This window comes from Salvelinus fontinalis, chromosome 1, assembly GCF_029448725.1.
Source record: "Salvelinus fontinalis isolate EN_2023a chromosome 1, ASM2944872v1, whole genome shotgun sequence".
NCBI classification, from domain to species: domain Eukaryota; kingdom Metazoa; phylum Chordata; class Actinopteri; order Salmoniformes; family Salmonidae; genus Salvelinus; species Salvelinus fontinalis.
The window spans coordinates 53,361,663-53,378,722 of NC_074665.1; the positions used below are offsets into that span (position 1 = coordinate 53,361,663).

The 17,060-nt window shown below is 43.3% G+C and overlaps 1 protein-coding gene across 1 annotated transcript in view; it reads right to left on the reverse strand.

Moving 5' to 3' along the window:
- The window catches only part of LOC129857620 (ubiquitin thioesterase Zranb1-like), a 39,703-nt gene extending 23,965 nt beyond the window's left edge, over positions 1–15,738 (reverse strand). Inside the window, exons 1-2 of the mRNA XM_055926063.1 lie at positions 15,103–15,738; positions 9,602–10,605 (exon numbers count right to left, since the gene is read on the reverse strand). Coding sequence (XP_055782038.1) covers positions 9,602–10,517 — 916 coding nt within the window. The 5' untranslated portion in view covers positions 10,518–10,605; positions 15,103–15,738. The remainder of the gene's footprint in view (positions 1–9,601; positions 10,606–15,102) is intronic.
- Between the last annotated feature and the right edge of the window lie 1,322 nt (positions 15,739–17,060).

The following is a 17,060-nucleotide window of genomic DNA, read 5'->3' on the forward strand; positions in this document are numbered from 1 at the left end:
AGCCTAGTTGATGTGCTAGCTATGCCCAGGGGTATTCAATTCCAGTCCTTCTGGGCTGACGTGTCTATGGGTTTTTTCTTCTTGGTACCAATAGATCTACCCACTCACAAACAAGACTAGTATTGTAGCCTCTGTGCATTCACTCCTTTTACTGATTCATGCAGGTGTAAAAAAACTGGCAAGCAGACACACATCCTTATGTAGAACAGAAACTTGCAGACACACACACACCATAAGACAGGTCGTCAGTGAAAGCTTCCTGAAGCATAGGGACCACTTGAAACCTGCATGCTGTGTTTAGGCAATGAAGAGTCTCTCTAATAAAATGAGAAAGTCTGATAATAAACCTGCTGTGGCACAAGCCAGTGGGCTGTAAAGCAGACAAGGATACCCTCAGTCAAGCAGACTGCCCTTAATACAAACAGGCTTCTTGTCCTACAGTGGAGCAAACATCCTCAATTGCTAGCTTCTGGAGAGTAAAGGCTTGGAATGCATCATAGCAACATGACTAAAACTGCTCCTGGATACGCAATTTTTATACAGGATACTTCCCATAATGCATTGTTAATCCCACCATGTTACAGATTTAGCTTTGTTTTAAACAAGCATTCAAAAGCTTAGCCCATGTAATTATATGACAGATTTTACTGAGGAAAGTGGCACTTGCAGTTTCCAATAAGGATCATTGCAAAGCTAATGTAGACTCAAGTGTGATTCATTAAATCCAGATGAGATGCTTGTTTAAAACAAGTAGCCTAAACATGTACACAAATTACATGTATCCTCTGCTGGTGTAGCATTATGTAACTGGACTCCTGTCATGCAAACAGCAGGCTGAACGTCCATTTCGATGTGAACGCATGTATATTTTTGACTCAGTTATTTTTAGTGCAGGTGCTGCCAGGCTGCCTAGCCCCGCATGCTGGGTCTACTGTTTACCGGCCCCTGGGACTGAAGGGCAGGGTGTGTGTGTTGACAATGAGAGATCCCCTGGGCTCCCATTCACAGTATTAAGTGGGGTCCCCTCAGACAATGGGGAGAACTGTCTTTGCTATGGGGAGTCCTTTGCATCAGCCGACAAACTGACTGGGAGGGGCAACTCCACTAAAAACAGAAGAGAGGCTAGCTAGCCAATGGAATCCTCTCTGCCATGTAGTCCAGACAGCAGCAGTGGAATCCACTCAGTCACCATTAACTCCAGGTGCAGTGCCACTGACTGGGCCAGCCCTTGATTGAAAGCTTCAAGGGACACTCTCTGAAAGGGAAAGTAGAGTATCCTCTTCACTAGGGTTGCAAATGGTTGGAAACTTTCTGGGAAATTTCTGGAAATCTTCCATGGGAAGTTAAGCCCTGGAATTTGGGGAATTTTGCTTAAATTTATCAAAAAGGTTATAAGCTAACAGTGAACCTTTTTTGTGGGCCAAAATTCACCCAACTTATTGTGGGAGGCTACCCGAAACGTTTGACCCAAGTTAAACAATTTAAAGGCAATGCTACCAAATACTAATAGAGTGTATGTAAACTTCTGACCCACTGGGAATGTGATGAAAGAAATAAAAGCTGAAATCATTCTCTCTACTATTATTCTGACATTTCACGTTAAAATAAAGTGGTGATCCTAACTGACCTAAGACATGGAATTTTTACGAGGATTAAATGTCAGCAATTGTGAAAAACTGGAGTTTAAATGTATTTGGCTAAGGTGTATGTAAACTTCTGACTTCAACTGTACATGTTTCATTTTAAAACATTTATCTTACAAAGGAGTTGTTTAATCTAACTTTTCTAATTTTTACAGGAAAACGCCACGGGCACTATCTGATGTGTGGAGACATTTCACTGCAGCTAATGCAGAAGGAAAAGCCGTGTACATTTGCAAATACTGTGCAAAATCATATGTGAAGAATGCAACAAAGACACAATTATCTGGCCAAGTGCATAAAGTTCCCTCAGCGCTCACAACAAGCAACCTCTGACAAAAGTCCTCCTACTTCTATTCGAGGTGAAAATGATGAATCAGACACCTTATCGATAGCAACATCTCATGGTCCTCCTGGACTCAGAAGTTGTTTTGACTCAATGGAGGAACGTAGTCAGAGAAATGCCGATGAATGTCTTGCTCAAGCGGTGTATGCAACTGGTTCACCTCTGATGCTCACAGGCAATGTGTATTGGAAGAGATTTATGAATGTTCTTCGCCCAGCATACACCCCCTCTAACCAGACATGCTTTATCCACTAGTTTGCTGGATGCAGAGTTCAAGTGAAGGTGAAGCAAATCATAGAGAAAGCAGACTGTATTGCAATCATCTCTGATGGGTGGTTGAATGTTCGTGGGCAAGGAATAATTAACTACATAATCTCCACCCCTCAACCAGTATTCTACAATAGCACAGACACAAGGGACAACAGACACACCGGTCTCTACATTGCAGATGAGCTGAAGGCAGTCATCAATGACCTTGGACAAAATAAGGTATTTGCACTGGTGACAGACAATGCTGCGAACATGAAGGCTGCTTGAAGTGGAGGAGTCCTACCATCACATCACACCCATTGGCTGTGCTGCTCATGCATTGAATCTGCTCTTCAAGGACATCATGGTACTGAAAACAATGATACACTCTACAAGAGAGCCAATGAAATGGTTAGGTATGTGAAAGGTCATCAAGTTATAGCAGCAATCTACCCCACCAAGCAAAGTGAGAAGAATAAGAGCACCACATTGAAGCTGCCCAGCAAGAACCCGTTCGGGTGGTATTGTCATCATGTTTGAGTCTCCTGGAGAGGAAGGAGTCTCTCCAAGAAACGGCCATATCACAGTCTGCCGATATGGACAGCCCTATCAAAAGGATCCTCCTGGATTATGTATTTTGAGAGAGAGTGGTAAGCAGCCTGAAACCTATGGCAGTAGCCATTGCATGGATTGAGGGAGACAATGCCATCCTGTCTGATGTTCAGACTCTGCTTGCAGTTGTAAGAGAATAAATCCGTACTGCCCTGCCCACTTCACTGTTGCTCCAAGCAGTGGAAACTGCAGTTCTGAAATACATCAAAAAGCGTGAAGACTTCTGCAACGTCATCACTACTGTGTCTCGCCACCTTGGCCTGGATGAGGGCAAGGTTCTTTGCCGTCTGGCGAAGTACACTTCCAAGCAAGGGCTTTGGGATGGAGATGCAATATGGCAGTCGTGCCAACATATCTCATCAGCCACCTGGTGGAAGGGACTTTGTGGATCTGAGGCTCTTTCCCGTTGCCTCCATCATCCTCCAAATCCCACCAACATCAGCCGCCTCAGAGAGCAACTGGTCCTTGTTTGGGAACACATACATGAAAGTACGCAACATGCTGACCAATACAAGGGTTGAAAAATTGGTGGCCATCCGGGCAAATTTTAGGCTTTTTGAGCCTGACAATGAGCCAACCTCAACAAGGTTGGAAAGTGACCGGGAAGTTTAGGCCTCAGAGTCTGATGTTCAAGAGGTGGACATTGAGGAGGTCCAGGGAGAAGACATGGAAGCCTGAGAGGAAGACAACCAAAGCTTTAGTCTAGAAATTATAATTTTACAGATGTATGTTGAAAACGTTTTTGGGAGATGTGATGGCTCAATGGGGATAATTCAATATTCTTTTGTTGTTCAGTGAAATCATCCCATGTGAAGAATCAACTCATTTAATTAAAGTTAAATTCATAACTAAATAGTATTTTAACATTTCTATTGGACGGATGTAATCATTTGCAAATATCTCTACTTATAAAAGGTAAAAGGTTTATGTTTCTGTCTCCATATGATATGGTCAATATATCCAATGCAAAAAACATCTACATTTAAATTGCATTAATATAATTTGCATAGATTTCCATTAATTCCCACGGTAAATTTCCACCTCTGAATATTCCCCAAAATGTGCAACCCTACTCATCACACAGGCTAACTAGACTGCACTGAAAGGAGGTTGGGGGATAGATATAGCTGCCTCGCACATGTATTTCTATAAATAAAATGGGGTCAATGTGTGACATTGGGATACACATTTTTAAATGGTTTGAAGCAAAAATGCAGTTCCATATGTGTACTTAGAGGAATGCAAATTGGACCATAACTCCACCAATACAACATGGGCCTAGCACAACGCAGGATTCTGCATTTTTCATGCAGAGAAGGAAAGATAAAAAATATCTTGCTGCGTTTTCTAAACGCAGATCTAAAATGCTTCCGCTCGGCTTCAGTCAGGGTCGCTGCAAATCATGAACGTAAAAGGACAAATTTTGTGGTTCGATTGCACTTCTCCACTCAGATTAAATATCTTTGCTCTCATCATTGGATCACCAGAGAGCGCTCTGACTGACCTGTAGGCTAATGTTCTCCATTACGTTCCTTCGGTGTGGTTTCTCTGGTAGCAAGTCAAAATGCAAGATTAACTTTGAGGAAAACAATATTTTTTTTTTTTGCCAGCTACATTTCCTCTGATAAACAGAAATATGATGGCCATGCATACATTTTGCAAACAAATACCTTGCTTTTTCATTGTACGCTCATTTACTTGTGTCTGCCAGTGACGTCTGTTGTCATCTGATGGAGAAGAAAAAATCTGCCTCATGGGTTGCACTAATGTATTTTGTGTATAGAAAAAACTATATAGATGCACACAGGGCCTAAAATTGGTACGCCACCTGCCAAATTCAGGTAGATTTTGGTATTGGCGGGTAAGATGTCCATTTCACCAGCCACCTTGGCGGGTGGTCAGCATTTCACTGTAGTCTATGTGGCCGACGCAGGCACACAAAGATCCATGAATAGTGGTACCATTAATCTCACCATTTTAATGTCATCATCGCTGTTTTTATAGTGAGAAAGCGACCAAAAACCAGGTTCCTTTAGTAATGGAAGATTTGTACGGAAAGTCAAGTTGAAGCCTGCATTAGATGTCCTCATAATACCTACACGTGGTTTTACCACAGTGTAACGCAACACCCTTCAATTGAAGCTGCGGGAAACAAATGAAAGTGACCACATCTCTCAAAAAAACTGACCAGAAATGAAATCACTGATAATTACAAAGGGAACAGGAGAACTCATAAATTGGCTACAATAATGACTAAGACTTTCAAACACCAAATTTAGAAAATGTCTGATTTTCAAGTTAAAAGTATTCCAGTACTTGAATTTCTGAGCTCCAATTTCAAGTTGGCCTTTTCAAGCCCCTTGTATTGTTTAAAATTGCAGGTGTAACATGGAAAACAAAATGTATTTGTCATGTTATTTAATTACCAGATAAGTGTGAATAAGCCCACTATGCTCTCTATGTAATTTGTCGTCATTATATCCAGAATAATTCATAGGAATAGCACTGTAGTCCTACACAACTGCACACAGTAGTGTCCAATCCGAGGCACAAAAACATGAACTCATTACCTTGATGCTTTCTCTGTTAATTCTAAATGAGAACCTGCTGTAAATCAAGCAGAGAACCGATGATCAACATCAATTCGCTAGAGATATTAGATCCAACGTGAATCCAGGCACAACTGTCTTCGCCGGCATAATTAATGAGACACCAAAATATTTGGGACATTCCTCTCCAACACCTTTTTTCCAGCACTTGGGCTGTTGTTGCATGACATGCACTATCACAACAGCTGTTTGTCACTTGACTGTCATTCAGAAAACTCCTTCCTGGATTAGATGGTGTGAAAATATCACGGCATAATTAAAACAGCACGACCCCAAATGTGCATCCAACAAGTATTATGCATAATTATTGAAGAAGAACCGTTCTGGTTAGAAGAATTTGATTTTGCAATCACATAGATTTTTGGGGATTTGTGTGCCCATGAAAACTGTGTTCACCACATAACATAAACAGACACTAAATGTTACACTGCATTTCTGAAATGTCCATATACATTTTTTAACTGTCCAACAGCTGGAGCCAGGATTGTCACAGGGTTCAAGTTCAATGTCTAATTTACCTGATTAATATATGATATTAACAACAACAACTTACACTGCCATAAATGCAAGGGCAGAAAGGTTAAAAGTTATCACATGATTTGACAAATCTGTCAAATCACAAACCATGAGAAATAATTAAACAAGAGTTCAAATCTAAATTGTATTGGCCACATACACATATTTAGCAGGTGTTATTGCAGGTGTAGCAAAATGCTTGTGTTCATAGCTCCAACAGTGCAGTAGTATCTAAGAATTCTCAACAATACACAAATCTAAAAAGTAAAAGAATGGAATTAAGAAATACATAATTATTAGGATGAGCAATGTCAGAGTGGCATTGATGAAATACAGTAGAATATAATACAGTATATACATATGAGATGAGTAAAGCAGTTTAGTCTCTCGGTCCCAGCTTTGATGCACCTGTACTGTCCTCGCTTCTGGATGGCAGCGGGGTGAACAGGCCGTGGTTCGAGTGGCTGAGGTCCTTGAGGATCTTCTTGGTCTTCATGACATTGGGTGCTGTAGGCAGTGTGCCCCCGCTGATGCATTGGGCAGACCGTACCACCCTCTGGAGAGCCCTGCGGTTGCGGGCGGTGCAGTTGCCGTACTAGGCGGTGTTACAATCCGACAGGATGCTCTTAATTATGCATCTGTAAAAGTTTGTGAGGGTCTTAGGGGCCAAGCCGAATTTCTTCAGCCTCCTAAAAAGGTTGAATAGGCACTGTTGTGCCTTCTTCACCAAACTGTCTGTGTGGGTGGACCATTTCAGATTGTCAGTGATGTGAACGCCAAGGAACTTGAAGCTTTCCACCTTCACCGTGGTCCCGTCGCTGTGGACTCTGCTGTTTCCTGAAATCCCTGATCAGCTCCTTTGTTTTGTTGATGTTGAGGGAGAGGTTATTTTCTTGGCACCACTCAGCCAGGGCCCTCACCTCCTCCCTGTAGGCGGTCTCGTCATTGTTGGTAATCAGGCCTACTACTGTAGTGTCATCTGCAAACTTGATGATTTGGTTGGAGGCGTACGTGGTCATGCAGTCATGGGTGAACAGGGAGTACAGGAGAGGGCTGAGCACGCACATTTCTGGGGCCCCTGTGCTGAGGATCAGCAAAGTGGAAGTGTTGTTTCCTACCTCCATCTGAGGGAGGCCCATCAGGAAGTCCAGGACCCAGTTGCACAGAGCGGGGTTCAGATCCAGGGCCCCAAACGTAATGATAAGCTTGGAGGGTACTATGGTGTTGAAGGCTGAGCTATAGTCAATGAACAACATTCTGACGTAGGTATTCCTCTTGTCCAGATGGGATAGGGCTATGTGCAGTGCAATGGCGATTGCATTGTCTGTGAATCTATTGGGGCAGTAAGAAAATTGAAGTGGGTCTAGTATGTCAGTTAAGGTAGAGGTGATATGATCCTTAACTAGCCTCACAAAGCACTTCATTATGACAGAAGTGAGTGCTACGGAGCAGTAGTCATTTAGCTCAGTTACCTTTGCTTTCTTGGGTATGGGAACAACGGTGGACATCTTGAAGCAAGGGGGGACAGCAGACTGCTATTGGGAGAGATTGAATATGTCCATAAACACTCCAGCCAACTGGTCTGCGCATGCTCTGAGGACGCGGCTAGGATGCCGTCTGGGCCAGCAGCATTGCAAGGGTTAACATACTTAAAAACGTCCTACTCACATTCGGCCACAGAGAATGAGAGCCCACAGTCTTTGGGAGCGGGCGGCGTCGGTGCCACTGCGTTATCCTCAAAGCGGGCTAAGAAGGTGTTTAGCTTGTCTGGGAGCAAGACGTCGGTGTCCGCTGCGTGGCTGGTTTTCCCTTTGTAATCCGTGACTGTTTGTAGATCCTGCCACATACGTCTCGTGTCAGAGCCATTTGAATTGCGACTCCACTTTGCCTCTATACTGACATTTTGCCTGTTTGCCTTACGAAGGGAATAACTACACTGTTTGTATTTGGCCATATTCCCAGTGACCTTGTCATGGTTAAATGCAGTAGTTTGCGCTTTCAGTTTTGCGCGAATCCTGCCATCTATCCATAGTTTCTAGTTTGGGTAGCTTTTTATAGTCACCATGGGAAAGACATCCCTTATAAGCGTCAATGTTATTCTCAAAGGCTACCCGGAACATATCCCAGTTCGCATGATCAAAACAATCTTGAAGCATGGATTCCGATTGGTGGGGGAGGGCCTTGTAGGCATCTCGAAAAGATGAGTAGCAGTGATCTAGTGTTTTTCCTGAGCGAGTACTACAGTTAATGTGCTGATAGAACTTCGGTAGCCTTTTCCTCAAATTTGCTTTGTTAAAATCCCCAGCTACAATAAATGCGACCACAGGATATGCGGTTTCCAGTTTGCATAAAGTCCAGTGTAGTTCTTTGAGGCCCTCGTGGTATCGGCTTGAGAAGAATATACACGGCTGTGACTATAACCAAAGATAATTATCTTGGGAGGTAATACGAACAGCATTTGATTGTGTGGTATTCTAGGTCGGGTGAACAAAAGGACTTGAGTTTCTGTATGTTTGCACAATCACACCATGAGTAGTTAATCATGAAGCATACACCCCCGCCTTTCTTCTTCACGGAAAGTTATTTATTCCTGTCTGCACAATGAACTGAGAACCCAGCTGGCTGTATGGACGGGGATTCCGTGAAAACATTCCGTGAAACAGAGTATGGCTCTCTAGAAGGAGATCCTCGCCCTGAGCTCGTCTACTTTGATGTCCTGAGACGGAACATTGGCAAGTAATATACTCGGAAACGGTGGATGGTGTGCCGTCCTCCTGAGTCGGACTAGAAGTCCACTCTGAATACCTCTTCTCCGCGGGTGGAGACTTGGAGCAGACTCCGGGATAAGTTCAATAATGTAATTCGTAATGCTGGTGAGTTACCACCGCTCTGATATCCAACATTTATTTACGGCTGTATGTAATAACACAAAAAAAAATCTGGGCTAATAATGTAAGAGAGAACACACAAAAAAAAAAAAAATACTGCAAAGTTGCTTAGGAGCAAGAAGCAGAGCTGCCATGTCTGTCGGCACCATCTTGGGTTAAAACAGCAGATTTAATCTTAATGTAATGACATGAAACAAAATTGGCAGATTATCATCAATGATTTATCAACAGCTGTAACAAGTTGTCCAGTGTAGGTAATACTCACTGGTACCCTAGTTTACCGAACGACAAACATTCTGTTCAGTCTAGCAAACTAGAATATCTGTCAGGTGAGGGTAAGGGTCGGAGGAACATAATGCACCTATAGACTATAGTTGAGTTCTAGCCTGACATTTTGCTATATCTTATGATGTGGTTAGCTGATATGGTACCTATCTGGCATTCATCTGCACTGTAGTCAGACAGGAACTCAACCTCTGGCTTGAGTCTACACAGCACAGCAGTTCCTAACTGTTCATCCACCCACTCAGCTTGCACAGGCTGCATGAGCAGGGAATCTGTTAACTCACTGCATAAAATGTATAATGAAGAACTCACATTTCACAACAGAAGTACATAAATACAGGGGAGTTATTTCTCAACCATAATGAGCATAACATTCGCCACAGAAGGCAATGCAGAAAAATAAACAGGGTTGGAGATAACATTGATTTCCTTGCATCCACTCACGCATTGACTCACCTGCACAAGCATTGAGAAACAACCAGTCAGTCCTCCTCATCCTGTTCTTCATCTGTTTAAGCCTCTTAAAGTCCACCTGCCGCTCCTCTATGCTCCCAATTCCGGCTCCCAATGCCAGCTCGTTCCTCTGAAAGTCCATTTTAGCCTCCGCCTCCCGCTTGGAGGTGGGCGGGGACCTCCTCTGGCTGCCGCAGCACCCCACTACTCCACTTCCCCCACCCCCCCTCCTGTTGTCACTGTCCTGCTCGTTGAGTATGGAGGGTGGTAGGCTCTCGGGCTTCAAGGCCAGTTCGATAGGTTTTGCCAAGCTCTTGTGCCTGGAGTGGTCACACACCACACATTTGCACGCTTTAGGCCAGTTTGCATAAGTGCAGGCGGCACAGGTCCAGTGCTGGGCGTGGGTGTTGAGGCGGTTGCGGTCGTTATACTCCTCGCAGGGGTCCATAGGGGTGGATGGGGGTGCGGGTCGGCATCCTGAGCCTGAGGTCTGGGGTGACTCGGTGGGAATGCGTGGCTGCTGCGCCAGCCCCTGGTGCTGCTCCTGCTGATGTCCCTGATGCCGCTGGCACAGACACTGAGTGCAGCGAATGGCACAGGGCCAGTTTAAGTAGGTGCACATGTGGCAGGACCATTTGCTGGAGGGGGGCTCGGGGGAGTCTGTGATGCGGACACGGGGGCGGGCACTGGAGTCCGGGCAGATTAGGAGACTGGAGCCTCCCTGGGGTGGGCTGTTGCTGTGACTCAGAAGTTCCCACTGGTGGCTGGAGTCCAGGCCAGGGGTGCTCCGGAAGGGCTCTTCGGTGATGATGGCACCCCCGCTGGGCCTCTGGGCACGGCACATGGTGCACTTAATGGCAGAAGGCCAGTTCTCAAACGTGCAGTACTCACAGGCCCACTTGGCACCCAGCTCAGTCATCGTCACTCCACCGCTGGGTGATGGCTGCTGCTGGGAGGGACTCTGGTTGGCAGCTCCACTCAAGGAGATCACACAGGCAAGCAGGATGCTAGGGTAACAACAGAAACACAGGATAGGGTGAGGGGCCATACTGGTCTTTAAAATCATCAGACTGTGACACATGCAGAAACACACAGAATAAAGATCACAGATAGACCTAATATACACATTTAGACTTAAAATGGATGTCATGTTTGAAAGGAAATGTTTTCATAAGTAAAACAAGAACATCAGTTAGGCTAGTTAAGCCTAATCTATTATAGAGTAACAGATCTGATATTAGAGACCTCGCAACTCTGACACAAAAACTAAGAAAGCTACTTGTATTTCATCAACCATGCTCAAACAGCTACAACGATGTGCGCTCTTGACCCGGCACAAATTCTCAGTACGTTAAATCAAAGCCTGAGAGGCTCAGGGCAGATTAACCCACATAGCAAGAAGCCAAGAGCAGCAGGCTGCAACCCAATCTTCTGCCTCCATGCCTCTTAAAACTGATACCATAAACACATCCGGAGATACAGAGCAAATGTGCATTACAGAGCAGTGTTACCTGACAAAGGACAGATGAAACCATACAACACTCAAATTCATACCAATAATGAACCTTAAAAAAGGTAGACTCAGCGAAATGATGTTGCCACGAGCAACACCGCAGATGTTGCAATGAGCGAGATGCAAGACTTCGCTCTCACAGTGACACACAGTTTCTGCACATTTGCATAGGTTTGCTTCACATTGGTATGGCATGGCAGGTACAGGACCAAAACAGCTGGGAAGTTTCAAGGCTCCAAAGTCTAATTCCAATGGAGCTTTGTTTGTGTAGCTCTCTTAATTATTCATACTTTTTTTGTTGGCACTTTTTACCACTTTTCGTCCCCAATTTCGTGATATCCAACTGGTAGTTACAGTCAAGTCCCATCGCTGCAACTCCCGTACAGACTCGGGAGAGGCGAAGGTCGAGAGCCATGCATCCTCCGAAACACGACCATGCCAAGCCACACTGCTTCTTGACACACTGCTCGCTTAACCTGGTTGCCAGCCGTACCAATGTGTCTGAGGAAACACCGTACAACTGGCGACCGTGTCAGCGTGCATGCGCCCGGCCCGCCACAGGAGTCGCTAGAGCACAATGGGAGAATGACATACCGGCCAGCCAAACCCTCCTCTAACCCGGACGATGCTGGGCCAATTGTGCCCAGACTCATGGGTCTCCCGGTAGCGGTCGGCTGCGACACAGCCCGGGATCGAACCCGTATCTGTATTGACGCCTCTAGCACTGCGATGCAGTGCCTTAGACCACTGTGCCACTCGGGAGGCCAGTTCTAAATACTTTTGTGTGGTATAATTTTTTTTACTTCACGTAGACAACGCTGTTAGTTTTTGCAGAAATTGACCCACTATGCTGTTTACTTTATGCACCTACGTCATGTCGCTGAGTCTACCTTTAACAATGCAGTTAAAAAGTTGCCCCTAGCTCTGACCAAGGCCCGTGAGGTTATTTGGTTAAACTATCTATCTAAAAGGTTCTCAATTAGGGTGGGATATGTTGGTCCTAGATCAGTGCAAAACAGTCTACTCTAATATTACAACAAAATGCTGTGAGATGCATTTCAGCACATATTTAAAAAGGCAGCAAAACCAGGTTGAGGAGTAACTTACATTTGAAAGTTGAAACCACAACAAGCATAGATACACATGGCTAGGCATGGCTTAATGCGACCACACCCCCAAGTGGGGTACAGCCATAGGGTACCCTGTTACTCCTATGATAAATTGCCTGCTTTACTCATAACCTGACAATGGCTGTTTTTTTATCATTATGGATATGTTTGGTTGAGAGACTGTCGCATGGAATGTACGTCACAATTATGGGGCCAAGCGACGACTCCAGACTAACTAGCTAGCCCTGCTCGAAAAACTGACACGTTTACATTTCCATAAACGTTTTCAGCAGCATCACGTGTTATTTATATACTTGGCTGTCATGACAATAATTAGTAGGAGAAAAAGACCACAAAATTAAGTTGAATCAACTGTCCAAGGACCAGGTTAGGTGAACCACATGGTTTCAGGATATTACAAGCGCATTCGGAAAGTCTTCAGGCCTCTTGACTTTTCCCACATTTTGTTACATTACTGCCTTATTCTAAAATTGATTAAACAAAAATCCTCAATCTACCAACAATACCCCATTAAGACAAAGCAAAAACAGTTTAGAAAATGTAGCAAATGTATTAGAAATACCTTATTTACATAAGTATTCAGACCCTTTGCTATGAGCCTCAAATTGAGCTCAAGTGCATCCTGTTTTCATTGATCATCCCTGAGATGTTTCTACAACTTGATTGGAGTCCAGCTGTGGTAAATTCAATTGAGTGGATATTATTTGGAAAGACACACTTGTCTATATAAGGTCCCACAGTTGACAATGCATGTCAGAGCAAAAACCAAGCCATGAGGTCGAAGGAATTGTCCGTAGAGCTCAGAGACAGGATTGTGTCAATGCACAGATCTGGGGAAAGGTACCCACAAATGTCCGCAGCATTGAAGGTACCCAAGAACACAGTGGCCTCAATCATTCTTAAATGGAAGACGTTTGGAACCACCAAGACTTTTCCTAGAGCTGGCTGCCTGGCCAAAATAAGCAATCGGGGGAGAAGATCCTTGGTCAGGGAGGCGACCAAGAACCCGATGGTCACTGACAGCGCTCCAGATTTCCTCTGTGGAGATAGGAGAACCTTCCAGAAGGACAACCATCTCTGCAGCACTCCACCAATTAGGCCTTTATGGTAAAGTAGCCAGACGGAAGCCACTCCTCAGTAAAAGGCACATGACAGCCCACTTGGAGGTCACCAAAAGGCACCTAAAGGACTCTGAGACCATGAGAAACAAGATTCACTGGACTGATGAAACCAAGATTTGGCCTGAATGCCAAAGAGTCACATCAGGAGGAGACCTGGCACCATCCCTACGGGGAAGCATGGTGATGGCAGCATCATGCTGTGGGGATGTTTTTCAGCGGCAGGGACTATGAGACTAGTGAGGATCGAGGGAAAGATGAATAGAGCAAAGTACAGAGAGCTCTTTTATGAAAACCTGCTCCAGAGTGCGCAGGACCTCAGACTGTGACGACGGTTCACCTTCCAACAGGACAACAACCCTAATCCCACAGCTAAAACAACTCAGGAGTGGCTTCAGGACATGTCTCTGAATGTCCTTTAGTGGCCCAGCTAGAGCCTGGACTTGAACCCAATCAAACATCTCTGGATGTATTGCATACAGCTTGCTAGTTCGCTTGAAGATAGGACTAGTGAGCTGTATCGTTCAAATAACAGCTATAATATTCTTCCGCATTTGAATATTTATGCAAAACTGGAGATTCCACCAAGTAACATTAGGTGTAGGTATCAACATTGGCTAATTTGGGCCATTTGGTAGGGTTGTCTCCCCAGCTGGTCTCTGGCAAGTTGAAAGGCCATATAAGCAATCCAACAAGAATATACTTCTCTAAATACCTAGACCGTTCAAGGGCAGGTAGTAGTTACGCAACATATCTGACTAGCGAATTAGATAGAGATTAATTTCTCGCTAGCCAGCCAGCTAGCTATCCGGCTAAAAAAGCTAGGGGTAAACAAACAGTGAAAGTAAGTATAATGCGACAGTTTTATTATCTTTTCTGTCAGTGTTAGCAGGTCAGGTAAATTAGTGGCTGAATAAGCATCATGCAAATTATCGTAATGACAGCCAAGTATATTAATAACTATACGTGATGCTGCTGAACACGTTTATGGAAATGTAAAGTGTCAGTAGTTTGTTTAGGAGGCCACCAAAGTTTGACAAATTACATCAGAGCAACAGGAGTATCCTATGGCTGTACCTACTCCGGGATGTGGTGACATGAAGCCACGCCTCGCTGTCTGTATCTATATAGCCTGGATTGGTAGCTACCTGATTGGTAAAAAAAAAAGAAGCATCTGTGCATTGTGTTTACTTATTTCAATTGAGCAATGTAACAAGTCAACTACTGTAATTAGCTAATTTTGCTACTGCATATTGGGCTGGGCGTGTCGAATAGAAATCCAAATGATTATAGTTAGCTATTTACAAAGTAACAATGGTAAAAACACATAACTACATGACAAACTATTGTAACTAGTTAATTTAGCGTCTGTCTAATAATTTAGATTTGCGAGACGACTAAAGTTTGTTAATATGCAGGGCGAAATTCACATTCATTTAAGACAAGATTTTTTAAACAGACAATGTTGTGCCCATTAGTCTCTTAATTTACGAAACTGTTTTGACAAATCAAATTCTAACCAACCTTAGCAAATATGAAAATAATCTAGTGTAGCTAGCCAACTACAGTACAGTAAAGTACCTAGCTAACGTTATCTATTCAGTACAGCTATGATGATTGCAGTAAAGGTAACGTTATTGCTTTCGTTCCAAACAATATCTCATACAAGGGGGACAACTGTAACTAGCTAACATTTAACCGTGGCGTCTCCTGGTTTTAACCAAAGATGTAACTGTATTTTACCTTTTCCTGTGTTTACGCTCCTTCAAGGCGCAACCACAACAAGCCGCTCTTGAGCTTCAGTCCAACATTAACGTTATATCGCTCCAGCTTTCCAAACGAAACCCAATCTGTATGTCCCGAAGTCAAGCGTTCATTTGGTCAAAAGACACATATTTAAGTTTCCGTTTGTACGTAGCTTCGAGACCTGTGCAATAGAACAACCCCCCCGATGCAGTCTCTCCGGGGCTTTAAATAATTTTAATCCCAATTTTCAACCGCGGTTCTGTCGGTCTTTAATGGCGGCGTGGGGGGACACTGGAAAAAAAAAATACCCTCCAGAGAGAAGCAGAAGGATTTAGCACCTGGATTCACCGGGCAAACTGATTGGATAGTTTTTTGTATTCCTCCTGTTTGCTATGCTATACGTCTTTCGTTGCCAATAGTTGACAAGCTTTATCAAATATGTATAACTATGTTTAATACCTGTGGCTTTATCTTAGCAGTCGCTGATGTCAAAATATGAAATATGAATATGAAACCGTAATTAATTTCTGCAGTCTTGGCTCAAATTATGTACCACGGAATATTACATTACACCCCATTCCCGGAGCCACCGTCATGTCATTTGTTTACGTCTGTATCTCAGCTGTATATCTTTAAGGGACATTAGGATGACGTCATTATTTGGATAAAAAAATATATACTGCAGCAGTCTGCAGTAAAGGGCAGGTTATTAAAAAAGTAATCGATGGAAGTTCTAGACCACCATCAATCAACATGACTATTTTACCAACGACAGACTGTGACCCTGCTTTAAACCTATTTGAAGCATTGACAATGGCAAATTAGCAGAACAATAAATACAGTACATCTTTCAAATTCTGCATGGCTCATGCGACTGTTTATTTCAATGAATAATTTACATGAACGTCCCACCCACTTCCCAAATTACGTCCCAGAAGAAGACCACTCTGCTTTTATACATGTTTACCTTTATTCAACTAGGCAAGTCCGTTAAGAACAAATTAAGAACAAATTCTTATTTTCAATGACGGCCTAGGAACAGTGGGTTAACTGTCTTGTTCAGGGGAAGAACAACAGATTTGTACCTTGTCAACTCGGGGATTCGATCTGGCAACCTTTCGGTTATTAGTCCAACGCTCTAGGCTACCTGCCGCTCTCGAACGCCGGCTAACGGTTCTCTGGAACTGTCCAGAGCGATAGGAACGCATGGAATATTTAAATTATCTGGGATTTTTTATTTATTTATAGCAATGCCATATGTATAAAATGTTATATTTGCTCATATGATTTCCTTAAAAAATACATGCAATCTCTTGACTTTTACTCTCAAATGAATAATAATAATCTTGGAGATTTATACAATAAAAATGTTCAATAACTCCAGAGAATGACAACTGTTTTCTATAATTCAAAAGTCCCACTGATGAATGTGCACATTAACGAATTTGTATGTGAGAGATGTGAATTGTTAAAAGTGTAATGCGGTGGCTTTTTTGTTTGTTATCTCAATTAAAATGTTAAAAAATAAACAAAAATAGCTTCTTAGGAAATAGTAATTTCTCAGGCAAGAATTTTGCTAGGACTCTCTGGGAGTGGGGAGGGGAAAACGGAAAATTAACTGTTATTGGTGGAAAGATTTGGAACTCTCTCTTATTGGTCTATTAACTAATTTACTGCATGGTGATGTCATAATGGAAGGCCAAAACTCCACCCTACCAAAACAGGCCGAAATATCAGGTTGTCTTTTCAAACAACTCTTACACTTTAAGAGTATTAGCATAATTTTCACAATTTCATCATATTATCCCAACCTAATAGTGTGGAAATATATATAAAACACAGGTAAACCTAGTTTTTGACTGTACTGGGCCTTTAACAGTTGGTCTTTCTGAACAACCCTTTACTCAGGCCTAAAAAAAAGTGGGTAGAAAGGGTGAACAAATGACTCGGCAAAA